Genomic DNA, 14,575 nt, shown 5'->3' on the forward strand with positions numbered 1-14,575 from the left:
AAACGCCATTTTGCTTCTCTTTCCCGCCCATACCAAGGAGGTCAGTATGCTATTCAGTGCCTTGAAAGTGCTTAAAGTGACAATAGTCAGCAAATTTCAGATCGCATAGAGGCATCTGGCTACAAACACCATTTTAGCAATCACAATTCTTCCTTCAAAGGAGAGCAGTAGTATGTTCCAGAACCTTATGCAAGTTTACAGACCTTCCATTATCCTATCTGGGTTGAAGTGGTGTTGTCTCTCTGTTGGAAATGGAGAAACATATGTTCGAGGCATGTGTGCTGTAGATACACATGCTTTGCATACTCCTGCCATCTAGTGTTGGGTCCAGAAGTTTGCAAGTTGTTTTTCTTCAAAGAAGTCTTTCCAGTCATGAGGTAAGGTGACTCCTCCTTTCGGTAATATTGCGCATGGGCATCGACTCCATTGTTAGATTGTTTTTTTTTCTACCATCGGGTTCAGACGTGTATTGCTGCGCTCCAGTTCAAAAACTGTTCTTTCTGTTTCCCTCGGTGTGCAATCCACTCTACCCTCAACAGTATTGTTTCTGGACACGTTTCCCTGTTCTCTGCGTATGGATTCAATCGACAAACTACATTTTCGATAGAAAACCTCGAGGATGTGCTTCGGACTAGCTGTTCCAGACCAGCCTTCTACTGATGGAAGGAACTCAATTCCAATTATGTCCTTGGTGCCACCCCAAATATCCCTGCACCAAGCCACATCAAGTTTGTAACTGATGCCTGTCTCCGGAACACAAGAACGAAGACTGCAACGTTTCTAGGTCGTTACAGTCCAAAAAGACTCTGTGATCGTCGAGCTCGACGACGAGAGATGCAGCGCCAAAGCATCCAACACACTCTGCATATCTTCGGGGAAGAATTCAATCAAGAAGAGATCGAATCGTCCGCTGCAGATGAAGAGGCCCTCTCCATTCCAGAGTCTGATTCCGGGCACGAGATCGATCTGGAGTCCGAAGATGTGCATCCGGGACAAGGTGCTGTGAGTACTGAAGACCACTTGCCCCCTAAGTCCTCGTCTAAAACTCATAAAGCTATGGCACCTCCTCTGCCTTCAGACCAAGGTCGGCATTGAGACAATGTTTCCTACGCCCCGTGTCTCTGAAACAAACCGTCAAGCCTTCCGGCCCGGATCGAGTTGGCCGAAATTACGTTCGGATCCGAAATCAAGCTCCAAAGACAAATCTGGTTTGGAGCCGAAACCCTCTGCTTCGATACACAAACATGCTTCGGAGCTGAAACATTCCACTACCAAAGAAAAGTCTATTTCAATGCCAAAATCTAAGGACACTGTTCTTGAGTCGCCAGAACCAATTTTAGATGTCCTTAAGGCCAAATTGGATCCCAAACAGAAAAAAAGATTTATGTTAATCGTGATACTGGACATATTTTGGCTAAAACTCCAGCAAAAAAACAAGCTTCCTGCAGAGGACACTGCTGATAACATTAACTTAAAGAGGAAGGAAAACAGCTACCAGCCCTGTTCTGTTTATCCTGCCCCACAACTCTCTCCACCTCCACGATCTTCTCCACTGTTAATAATTGAAGATCTGTTACACAGAACACCTCAGGGATCTTGACATACAGATCCAGATGTGGATCAGGGTGATGAAGATACTCACTTGCCTGCAGATCCATGGAATGATTACACCATTGACCCTCCAGTAGACAATGAGCCAGACCTCTATCTTGTAAAGCCATCACCACCAGATGATATGGCTTATCAACAGCTCATTGCTAGAGCAGCAGAGTATCATGGGGTACTATTACATAAAGAAACACTAGAAAAATACTTTTTATTTGAAACACTGGAGTCCACACATAGGTCAAGTCAAACACTCCCTATGCTTAAAGGCAAGATGAGGCATGCAGATGATATCTTCAAAGACCCTGTCAGAGCATGTTTTTTAACTTCAAGGGTAGATAGAAAATATATACCCTCACCATCAGATCCTGTGTTTATTAAGGGACAATTACCGCTTGACTCCCTAGTAGTGTCCAATGCTCACAAACAAGCTAACTTGCAAACCTCTGGGGCTGCAACGCCCCCAGACAAAGAATCCAAACGTATTGATGCCTCTGGGAAACGAGTAGCTGTCCAAGCTGTTAACCACTGGTGCATCACAGGGCCTACTAGCTAGGTACGACAGGGCACTCTGGGATGAAATGGAACAACTGCTCCAATATCTCCCAGATGAACACAAATCTAAGGCACACCAGTTAGTTGAAGAAGGGAAACTCATCTTTAACTCCTCAATCAGATGTGCTTTAGATGCAGTTGACACCCCAGCTAGAGAGATCAATACCAGCATCCTCCTTAGAAGGCATGCATTGCTTAGGATCTCGGGGTTTAAGCCTGAGGTTCAACAGTCCATTTCGAACACCCCCTTTGACAAGAAACACCTGTTTGGTCCTGTAGTCGACCAATCCTTAGAAAAGATGAAAAAGGGCACTGAAGAGGTGAAATCCATGGAAACGCTCCAGTCCCCATCTAATAGAGGCTCCTTTCGCCACTCATTTTACAGAGCAGGGTCCAAAACAACATCCTCAGACCCAAAAGTTTCCTCTTACAAAGACACCAACCAATCCTTTACTTCTAGGTGTTTCTACAGAGGAGGATATAGAGGAAACCGTTCCAAAGGTTGGAGTAAAAGTGCCACACCACGTAACATCCCTTCCCCTAATAAACAGTGAGTTGCGCACACTTGCCCCCGATCACTCGACACCTGTCAGGGGAAGTCTTCAAAGAGTTTCTCCCCATGTGGCAATCTATACCAAACCGACAAATGGGTGCTCGCCATTATCCAACATGGTTATTGCCTGGAGCTCACCTCCAATCCACCAAACATTCCATCCCTCGTTCACAAACTGTCATCAGACCATTTGCAGTTACTCAAACAAGAGGTGCAATCTCTCTTACAAAAGGGAGCCATAGAACCAGTTCAGTTTCAGTACCAGGGTTCAGGGGTTTACTCTCTTTATTTTCTAATCCCCAAAAAGGACGGTTCCTTAAGACCAATTTTGGATCTCAGAGAGTTAAACCACTACATACTATCAGAGCATTTCCATATGGTAATGCTTCAACAGGTTCTTCCTTTCCTACAGCAAGGCAATTGTTTGTCCACACTGGACTTAAAAGACATATATTTTCACATTCCCATTCATCGAGCTCATCGCAAATATCTCAGATTTGTGATGGCAGGCAAACACTATCAGTTCAAAGTACTTCCTTTCGGAGTAACTACTGCTCCCAGGGTATTTACAAAATGCCTAGCAGTAGTAGCAGCTCATCTCAGAAGACAACAAATTCATGTCTTTTCTTACCTAGACGACTGGCTCATCAAATCCAGCACACACCAAAAGTATTTACAAAACACTGAACACGCTACACCTACTCCACCAATTGGGTTTCACGGTCAACTTTCAAAAGTCCCTCCTACAGTCTTCACAGATACAATCTTATCTAGAGCCACTCTCAACACTCACATGGCTCTAGCCTCCCGCAATGTAGCCAGAATTTCCAATACCCAAACTATTGCTGCAGCTCCAAACCTTGCCAGTCTGGACTTTCTTGTGGCTACTGGGAATGATGACGTCATGCACTGCAATAGTATCTCATGCAAGACTACACATGCCTCTATTACAAGAATGCTTAGCATGTCAGTGGAATCAGTCACAGGGTCAATTAATAGATCTAGTGTTGGTGGACAGATGCACCCATCGCTCTCTGCAGTGGTGGAACCCACAAATTTATCAAAAGGGCGGCTTTTCATAGACCCTGTTCCAGGAGTCGTGCTAACAGCAGACACATCTCACAGGTTAGGGTGCACATCTTCATCATTACACAATTCAAGGTCTCTGGGACGACAAACGCAAATGTCTCCACATCAACTATCGAGAGCTTCTAGCAGTGTTTCTAGCGCTGAAAGCTTTTCAGTCTCATCTCACAGGCAAAGATGTCCTAGTTCACACATACAACTTGACAGCTATTTAACTATGTACAAAACAACGGGGGACACCCTCTCTCCGACTGTCATGCCTGTCTCACACAATTTGGAAATGGGCAATACATCACAAGATTCACCTTCTGGGGAATACCTTCGGGGAGTGAACAATCAAATTGCCAACCTCCTCAGCAGAAGGAGCCAGTAAATACACGATTGGGAACTTCATCCCCAAGTTCTCCTTCCATGTTTTCTACAATGGGGATACCCAGAAATAGATCTCTTCGCCACAGTTGACCACGCAAAATGCCCAAACTTCGCCTCCAGGTTCCCACACCCTCTCTCCAATGGATGGATTGGTCAGGGATAGTTGCCTACACTTTTTCCCCTCTCCCACTTCTTCCGTTTCTGGTTTGGAAACTCAGGCAAACGTCACACACACTGATTTTGGTAGCTCCCACATGAGCCCAGCAACCAAGGTACACCACCCTGTTAGAGCTCTCAGTAGTTTTACATCAAAACTACATATCACTTCGTCTCCTTACTCAGAACCATGGAAAAATCAAGCATCCAAATCCCAAGGAGTTAACTTAGCAATTTGGTTCCTGGAGACATAGAGTCTGGCTATTTAAATTTGCCACCAGACTGTACGACTATTCTGAAAGAAGTCAGAAAACCTACTACCAGAGCTTGCTATGCAGCAAAATGGAAAAGAATTGTTGTTTACTGCAATAACAAAATTCTACCTCTGGATGCTTCTGTTCAGAACATTGACTGTTACCTTCTAAACCTACAGCAATGTGGGCTAGCTTACACATCTGTTCGGTTGCATCTTGCTGCAAAACAGACAGCTTTTTTCAAAGTTCCTGGCATCAAAGCCTTTATGAAGGCCTTAAAGAGTTATACCACCAGTGTGGAATCTTAATGTTGTACTCACAAGACTTATGGTTCCACCCTTTGAACCACTACACAAGTGTCCTTTACAGTTTCTCTCATGAAAAGTAGCATTTCTAATTGCATTCACTTCATTAAGAAGAGTTGGTGAGCTACAGGCACTACCCTTAGAAGAGCCCTTCTTTTAGCTCCATAAAGACAGGGTAGTTCTTCGCACCAATCCCAAATTCCTTTCCAAAGTGGTTTCTGTTTTCCATATTAACCAATCAGTTGAGCTACCTGTGTTCATTCCTCAACCTGATTCAGTAGCAGAACGAGCTCTTCACACATTTGATGTCAAAAGAGCTTTATTGTATTATATCGAAAGAGCAAAAGATTTTCATAAAACAAAGCAACTGTTTTTTTCGTTTACACCACCTCACAAAGGCAATCCTATCTCTAAATCTGGCATTTCAAGATTGATTGTTAAATGTATTCAAACTTGCTATGCAAAAGCTAAAAAAAACTTTATCTATACCCCAAGAGCACATTTCACTCGCAAACTAGGGGCATCTATGGCCTTTTTAGGTAACATTCCTGTAGCTGACATTTGTAAAGCAGCAACATGGTCTACACCACACACATTTACCAAACACTATTATGTGAATGTACTAGCACACCAGCAAGCTAATGTAGGGCAGGCAGTGCTAAAAATACTTTTCCAGACAGCTGCAACATCCACTGGTTAGCCACTGCTTTGGGAGAATACTGCTATATAGTATATGCAAAGCATGTGGATCTACAGCACACGTCTCAAACGGATTATGTTACTTACCCAGTAGGCATCTGTTCTTGGCATGTAGAGCTGTAGATTAACATTTGCCCACCCTCCTCCCCTGGCACATGTCGTTTTTGCAGTTCTCAATATTTACATTATCTACGCATGGGCATCTCTTTACTACACTCACTTACTCCATTCTCACCCTTTTGCGGGAAAACAATCTAACAATGGAGTCGATGCCCATGCGCACTGTTACCGAAAGGAGGAGTCACCTTACCTTGTGACTGGAAAGACTTCTTCGAAGAAAAACATCTTGCAAACATCCGGACCCAACACTAGATGGCAGGAGCATGCAAAGCATGTGAATCTACAGCTGTACATGCCAAGAACAGATGCTTACTGGGTAAGTAACATAATCCTTTCGAGGAAAGGGTATGTTTTGTTGGCAGACAGATTCAGTATAGGGTTGGCTATTGGTGTTTTGTTGGCATAACCATTTCGCATCACTTTTGATTTCTGTGTAATACTTTATCATAATACATGGGCTTCCATTGATCACGTCACTGGACTCACAATGTCCTTTCTGGGTGCAATTTCGGCAGAATTGATCACCATTTCATTATGAATAACCATGTTATTTGTTTACTTTGGTTTTGTAAGAGATAATCCAGCCTCATGACCTGCTATTGACTTGGGTTTTGGTCACAGTTATTGTGGCATTGTAGCTTTAAAAGTAATGTAGTGGAATGTATGGGGATGAGTGTTCTTGTGTTTATGGATGGTTTGTGTAATGTTGGGTGAGCAGTTGATGCTGAAGACTTGGAGGAGCCGGAGCTGTGGGTGGAGTCTGCTTAAGGAAATAAAGACTCCTTTCACCAGGACCTCTGCCTCACCTCATTGGTACGCCTGAGCATGAACATCACTCTGACGTGGGTGCGCATTCTCCTTCTGCGCCCTGCCAGGCATTGTGAAGTTTGCAGGTGGTCCCGCAGATACGTGGCTTCATTCTACATCGGGTCCGACGTGCTCTGCGGTCCTGTGGTGGAAGGCTAACAACACTCCGTTGTGAGACGCATACAGGGACATTGGAAATTGTAAAGCTGCGTTGGAAATCAGCAGTTCCTCACGGATTAATGATGTATATTGCGATGGCCTGCACACCTCTGCTTGCCATCGGGAGCAAGAGGTGACAGCCAGAAGCGACAGGCGTGCTTAAGGTTGTTGTTAAAACACACCATGTTTCAGCCAGCCTGTTTCTTTTAAGGCATTTCCCGGTGACAAGCACACCGCATCCGCGTACTGAGTAATATTATTTATCTATAACTTAGATAATGTTAGATGGTTTCCACTTGAAGTTTCCCCGTCTCACTTTTAATCTAATTTTATGAATTCATATCTCTTTGGCTAATTTGCTTCACGTCGAATGTCTTGTGTGTGTGTGTGTGTGTGTGTGTGTATATGTTTAAATTGCTGTCATTATTGGGCGTGCATAGAGATGAGCAGTGACAATATTTTGGCGTTATTTTTATCTACTGTGTTGTGAGTTTATTAGTGTGAAAATGCAGCATGTCACTCTGACTACGTTCGTCTTGTCCTCTCCTGGGGAGCCTTTAATTAAATGGTAGAAATGATCAAATGTATTTTCAAGATATGCCTGAGTTTCTGGAACTAATTTGACAGCTGAAAGGAAGGCGTCAATCCTATTGCACTATTTGGGACCGGAAGGTCAAGAAATGTGATTACCTTCCTGGTTTGACTGAGGAAGAGAGTGATGATATGAATGAATATGAAGTATGTTTGAAGAAGTTGGACGCACATTTTCTTACAAATCTATTGTCTGTTCTTGAACGTTGTCAGTTTGCCAAACGCATGCAAAACCAGGGGAGACAGTGGAAGAATGCATTACTGCACTAAGGAAGTTAGCAGCAACTTGTAAATTTGGTATGTCTGATGAGCATTTGAGAGATCAGTTAATGCTTGGCTGTAGCAACAATAAGGTATGGGAAGGGCTGTGGTACAGGGATGATCACTCTCTTTCTGAATGATCATTTTGGCCAAAAGATTTGAACACAGTTTAGCGTGTATTGGGGTTTAAAAAAAATAATGTCTCTTGAGAGTGCTGCAGGTGGTGTTTCTGTATTGGACAAAAGGGAGATGAGTGATGAGCATGAGATGGCAGCATGGCAAAGGTGTGAAAAGTCAAAGTAAAGTCAACATTTTTTAGTCAAATTTTTTAAACAATGTTTTAGATGTGGGGCAGTTGGGCACATGGCTAATGATTAGAGGTGTCTAGGATGGAACATTATTTTCAAGTTGTGTTTGCGAAAAGGGCATTTGAGCAAGTGTTGCAAAAGCACAGGCAATGAACGGAAGATTAACTAAGTGTTACAGGATGTGTCTGATTGTGAGGAGATAATTTTACAAGTCTCTAACAAAAGGAGGTGATCCCCTGATGATTTCATTATAATGGAAGGGAAGCGAGTTAAAATGCTCTTTGATCGGAGCAAAATTGATGATTATTTCCAATGATGTTTTTGCACATGAGCTAAAAAGTAGGGTGCAGTTGTGTAAGCCAAATGTTAAACCGCCAGGGTTTGGGGTTGAGCCCATTAAACTAATGGGTTATTTTCAAGGAATGGTGGAATATTTAGAAGGAATGGCTGTTGGTAAAATGTATGTTGCTGCCAAGGGTGATGCTTTGATAAGTTTTTTTCACAAACAGAATTGGGGGGTAATTTTGGATACTATTTATAATACGCCCATTAGATTGAGGGATAATGTGAATGTCAAATGGTTGAAGGCAGTAAAGTGATCAAGTGTCAATCTAATACGTTTTCGGAGGGATTTTCTGAAGTGTTTGCTGATTCCCCATGGGTGCTTGCAAAGGTATGTACACAAGATTAAGATCAGAGAAGGGTCTACACCCGTAATTAGCACAGTACAGCAGGTACCTTTCGAGGTCAGGGAAGCTGTGCTTGAGGAGTTGAAGAAACGTGAAAGAGTAGGTGTTATTGAGAAGGTTGAGGGGACGGATTGGTTAAGTCCAGTGGTCGTAGCAAGAAAACAAAATAGCGAGATTCGTTTGTGTGTGGACCTTAGTGGTCTTATCAAAGCAGTTGTGGTGGACAGGTTTCCTATTCCTGGAATTAATGAATTTGTATGTATGCTGGGGAATGTGAAGTGGTTTTCCGCTTTGGACCTAGACTCAGCATATCACCAGGTAAGATTACTTGATGATTCAATGGATCTTACTCCGTTTATTACATTCAACAGCACATATAGATTCCAAAGGATGCCGTTTGGCCTAGTGCTGGCGGCATCAGTTTTTCAGAGAGCCATATAGAGTATATTAAGTGGATTATCCACTGTGAAGGTGTATCAAGATGATATCCTAATTTTTGGTGATGCTTATGAAGAGCATGATGAGAGAGTGCAAGCACTGTTGCAGAAACTGTGTGAAAATGGTTTACTGCTTAAATTTGAGAAATGCAGGGTTCATAAGAAAGAATACGTTTCTGAGACATACCTTGACAGCAAATAGATCGAGACCAAAATTGGAGTTTGTGAGGTCTATCACTGAGATGGCTGTTCCTCAGAACAATGAGAAATTTGCATCATTTTGGGGATTTGTAGAGTTTTATAGCAAATTTGGGAGTACGTTATCAGAGAAATCCTTAAAGTTGAGAAGTTTGCTTAAGAAGAATGTGTAGATTAAGTTGTGTAAGAAGTGTGAGAGTGAGTTTCATAATTTGAAGGAGGAGTTGCAGAATGCTCAGAATTTTAAGAGTTATTGTCTTGATTTGTACAGATGCCAGTGTGTAGGGTTTGGGGGCGACTTTTATGGAGCGAGATGAAGGAAAGGAGAGGACGGTAACTTTCATTTCACGTGCCTTAAGACCAGCAGAAAGCAGTCATTTGGTTATCGAGCATGAGGCTCTTGCCATTTTTGTGGGCAGTAAGGTAGTTGAAGAGTTTCCTGTGGGGCAGGAAGTTTGTCAGAACGGATCATAAACTGCTGAAGGAGATGTTTATGAAGAAGACAGTTGATAATGTGTCTAGCAGAATTGCTAAGTGGGTTGTGGAGTTGCAGGAATATGAATTTCAGGTTGTGCATATTCCTTGGAAAAGTAATTTTGTAACAGATTGCTTATTTAGGATGGTAAAGACAGAAGGTATTGACTGTGAAGATGATGTTTTGGTGGAAGAAGAGTTGTGTCATGACAGAAAGGGTGATTTGTGAAGAGGATTGGAGAAAGGAAGTTGAAAATGACAAGGTGTTGCAGAGAGTGGTTAGCATGTTAGAAAATGGTAGGGGTGACAAGACGTTGTTGGCTTATGAGGTGCGGTTGTTTAGGAGTGTCAAGCAAGAATTGTCAAGTGATAAAGGGTTGTTTTTTAGAGGCATCAGGTTGGTGTCTCCTGAAGTGGTGAGAGGGAGGTTGATTAAAATAGCGCATGAGGGTCATCGGGGTATTTCAAGGTCCAAAGAGCTTTTGGGAGCAGATTATTGGTGGTCTGGGATGGATAAAGAGAGAGAGAGGTGAGAGAGTATCGAGTGTTGTATGAGTGACATTTGTAATTTGTGGGAGCAACCCATGGTTGTGAGGAACATTCCCAAGAGGGCATGGGATGAGATAATTTTGATTTGATTTGATTTATTATTTATATAGCGCAACGAATGCCGTGGAGTCTTGGCGCTGAACTGTGATAAGTGACTGCTGGGCCCTGAATGGGTTTTAATTTTTGGCAAATAACCAGGTTTTTAGTTCCCTCCTGAACCTCATTCGGTTCGATTGGCAACGTAGAGTAGATGGCATCTGGTTCCAAAGTTTTGCCGGGCGGAAAGACAGTGTGCGGCCCCCCACCTTACCTTACGTATTTTTGGAACACAGACAAAGCCCTTCGTAGAGGATCTGAGGGTTCTAGCAGGGAGATATCTGATGAAAAGTTTCCGCACCTCCTCAGAAATGCCACCATAAAGGGCCTTATGCACCAGACACAGAGCCTTGAAATTAGCTCTTTGATGAACGTGGAGCCAATGTAATGCTCTAATGGCTTCTGAAGTGGGATGGCCCTTAGGAAGGTTCATCAGTAATCTAGCCGCTGCATTTTGAAGTGATTGTAATTTCGTCTCCTGGGCTTTGTCAATTCCCACAAAAAGAGCACTACAATAGTCCAGTTTAGATAGAAACAATGCGACTACCACTGTCTTTTGGAGCTCCGGTGTTATGAATGGAAAATTTTTCCTTAGAATTTTTAGAAGAAAAAAAACAGGAGGAGGTAAGCTGATTAACATGGGCGGATAGATTAAGCTGGTCATCAAAGGTGACCCCTAGATTTTTTGCCCTAGTCACAGGGTTAGGACAGATCCCAGCCTCTATCGGCCACCAGTTAGTACTCCATACCGATGGTCCTTTACCAAATTCTAGGACCTCGGTTTTATCAGAGTTTATTTTTAAAAAGCTGACCCTCATCCAGCACATGATATCCTTCAGACATGCATGGAAATCAGTGGCTACTCTGTCTGGAGATTCAGCAACTGAGATAGTAAGTTGAGAATCATCGACATACATGATTAGCGAAAACCCATGTTTCCTAACCACAGTAGCCAGTGGGGATACATATATATTGAAGAGGGTTGGGGACAATGCCGAACCCTGTGGAACACCACATGGGAGTTGGAATGTTCCAGATTGCATGTTGTCCCAATGTATATTTTGTTGTCTGGCTTCTAAAAAGGAAGAAAGAAGGTTTAATGCTGCACCTTCCAGCCCTATCTTTTTCTGGCGCTGTACCATCATCTTATGATTTACGGTGTCAAATGCCGCCGAAAGATCTAGTAAAACTAGAATTGCTCTGCCACCTTCATCTACTATCTTGCAAATCTCCTCTGTTGCCAGCACCAGTGCAGTTTCTGTCGAGTACCCAGGCCTAAAGCCATGTTGTATCGGGTCTAGCAGCAAATTGTCTTCTAGGTAGTGAATTAGTTCACTATTTATTGCTTTCTCCAGAATTTTTGCTGGTAACGGCAGTCGGGAGATTGGCCGGTAGTTTTTAGGCTCTAGTGGGTCCAAGGCCGGCTTTTTAAGGATAGGCCTTATACATGCCTTTTTCCAGGTCTCCGGGTAGTTACCATTTACAAGGACTTGGTTTAAAAGGGGGGTGAGATGGACACTAATAACTTTAGAAGCCATATGGAAGACTGCTGGGGGGCATGGATCATTTGGAGACCCCGATTTAGTGGGTGTCATGAGGTCACAGACCTCCGCCACCTTAAGAGTCCTGAAACCTGCCAGTCTACTATTTTTCGCCCATACGTTTGTAATCGAAGGATTATTAAGCGGCATAATATTGGCCGATTTTAATAGATCATCGTAGATCACTTGGACTTTACTTTGGAAAAAGTTGGCCATTGTATTACAGAAATCTGGGTCTGGTGTAAACTTGACTGAGTGTTGGGGGGTCCGAAGAATATGCACAGTTTTAAACAATTCCTTTGTGGAATGAGTGGCATCAATTATTTTTCCCGTGTAGTAAGCCCTTTTGGCTTTGACGATAGTCTGCTTATATTTTTCCAAACACTGGTTATAGGCTAGCTTGTGTTCTGTACTATAGTCTGTTCTCCAGATCCGTTCTGTTCGTCTACATTTCATTTTTATTGTTTTTACCCCAAAACGTTTACCCCAAAACTTTGGATATTTTGGGACACCTTAATGTTAGGTCGCAAAATAAATTCTTAATTGTTCTGGTAGATATTTATTCCAGATGGCTGGAACTTGCGATTGAGTGATGCAAAGTCATTTAAAGTGATTGAATTCTAGTCTCATGTGTTCACAAGAGAAGGTTTACTTAGTTCTGTACTGATGAACAATGGAGCTCAGTTTGTGTCAAGAGAGTGAAAAGGTTGGTTCGCACCATTAAGGGAGCTATTTAGTTGGCAAGAAGTGCTGGAAAGGATTGGGTGCATGAATTATGGAAGTGTTTGGAAGTGTATCGGGTGACTCTGCATGGTACTACTGGAAAGACGTCTTTTGAACTGTTGAGAGGCAGACTAACGAATTCTGTTCTGTCACCTGCATGGATCAAGGACTGTACGAATATGAATGGAGAGGTTGAGGATGATGGATGGAAGGAAAGAGTGTTGGAGAAGGTGATTGCTAGGAAAGTGTATACAAACAGATGTAAGCCACAAAAAAATTTTGATCTAAAGGTGGGAGAAGTGGTCAGTGTAAAAGCGCCTGTCACACATGGACTGTTTTCTAAATACAGTCGCCCCATGGAATTAATCAAAGTGTTCAACAATGTTGTGAAACCGGAAGATGGATGGATTTGGAACCTTAATAGAGTGGTCAAAGTTCTGAATGAAGAAGTTGATGGAGATACGCAATAAGACTGTTTACAACAGGAAGGGCAGAAAGATTACAGTTTGTCAGAATGGGGTGAAGCATGAAACAAGGCAACCCTGGAGATTCAATGACTACATCATGTACAGATAATTTGCTGTTGCATTAGTTATGTTTATCTTATAGTTTGTATTTGTTCTTTTAGTGTTTGGTGAATGAAAGATGTGTGGCATTCTTGCTTAAGAAAGGAATGTAGTGGAATGTGGAAGGTATGGGGATGAACTTGTTTTGTTTATGGATGGTTTCTGGACTGTTGGGTGATTAGTTGATGTTGGAGGCTTGGAGGAGGAGGAGCCAGAGCTGTGGGTGGAGTCTGCATAAGAAAAAAAAGACTACTTTCACCAAGACCTTTTTGTCTCGCCTCATTACAACACCTCAGTTATGTATTCTAAACAGACACCAACAAGTATATTTAATTATGAAAACTTTCCTAAAATGTGTTAGTAATCGAGCTTTAGCATCTAGTTTTATTTACGGCTTTTTTGTCCTTGTTTAGGAATGTTCAGAAAAGATGAAGAATTAACAGTGTCACAAAGGAGCTTAGCTGTAAGGTAGGCTTTCTCTTTTTGCTTGCTTCATTATGGAGTACATTTCTTTTATAGGTTGGGCTTTTACAGTTATGGCATGCATTTTAAAGCCATGTAATCATTTTGTATTAAATGTACTGCATGCTTTCACATTCATTTTGTTTGTTTGGACTGGAAACTGCATTGATGCGTTCTCTAATTCCTGCTTTAAACCTACCAGATCGACTCAGAGTTATGGCGAATTGCTAACCAGAGCAGAATGATAAGATTTTGTTTAGATGAAAGCTGAGGAGAGAGACTAATGATTTGTGTGCTACTGTATGTTTTCTCTGGTCCATCTGCAAAGCACAATATTTGGCCCTTGGGTGTAAGCTGGCATTAGCCTGCCTTTCCCCAAGAGTCATTTATACTTTTTAGCTCAAGTCTACGTTCTCCATGTTTACCCCTAAGCATCTTTAATGCACATCTGGAAGAGTGAGTAATGCAGTTAATGTAAACAAACACTAGATTGTATCATGAGTGGAAGATAATTATAACCTATCATTCTTTACAATATGATCAGATTGGTTATTATGAATATGTCTTCTGTAACTATATTCATAAGTGAATGTCTATTGCGAGTAGGATGCAGACGAAATATTATGCCAGTCAACACCCGTTCACTATTCTTTAAAAAAACATAAAACATTGGATCTACTAAACATTATACCTTTGTCTGATTCATTTGGAGCATTTGAGTTTCCTTGATACTTTACTTGTTACTGTAGTTCAGGGCTTATCCTTGCCCCATATAGACTAACAGTTTATAAAATATGGTAAGTCACTGCTGTCCCAAGGAAGCCCCCTAAATATCATGCGTGAAAGTTGAAACATCGACAAATTGTATGTAAAGATTGTTACACACTGAAATATTTCCACAAACGTCTCATTTTATCAAACAATTATTTGTTGTACTTCTTCTGTCTTCCTTAACACTGCTGGGATTAGCCTCTTTTTTTAACTAGGATAGTTGTACTCTCTAAATTAT

General features: G+C 42.1%; 1 protein-coding gene across 3 annotated transcripts in view; it reads left to right on the forward strand.

Moving 5' to 3' along the window:
- MBOAT2 (membrane bound glycerophospholipid O-acyltransferase 2) overlaps positions 1-14,575 on the forward strand; it is a 1,094,556-nt gene that overhangs the window by 786,274 nt on the left and 293,707 nt on the right. For all 3 annotated transcript variants that reach the window (XM_085610738.1, XM_085610736.1, XM_085610737.1), the window contains exon 6: positions 13,518-13,572. In XM_085610738.1, the coding sequence (XP_085466864.1) occupies positions 13,518-13,572 (55 nt within the window). The remainder of the gene's footprint in view (positions 1-13,517; positions 13,573-14,575) is intronic.

The sequence above is a fragment of the Triturus cristatus genome, chromosome 6 (genome assembly GCF_964204655.1).
Source record: "Triturus cristatus chromosome 6, aTriCri1.1, whole genome shotgun sequence".
Classification (NCBI taxonomy): domain Eukaryota; kingdom Metazoa; phylum Chordata; class Amphibia; order Caudata; family Salamandridae; genus Triturus; species Triturus cristatus.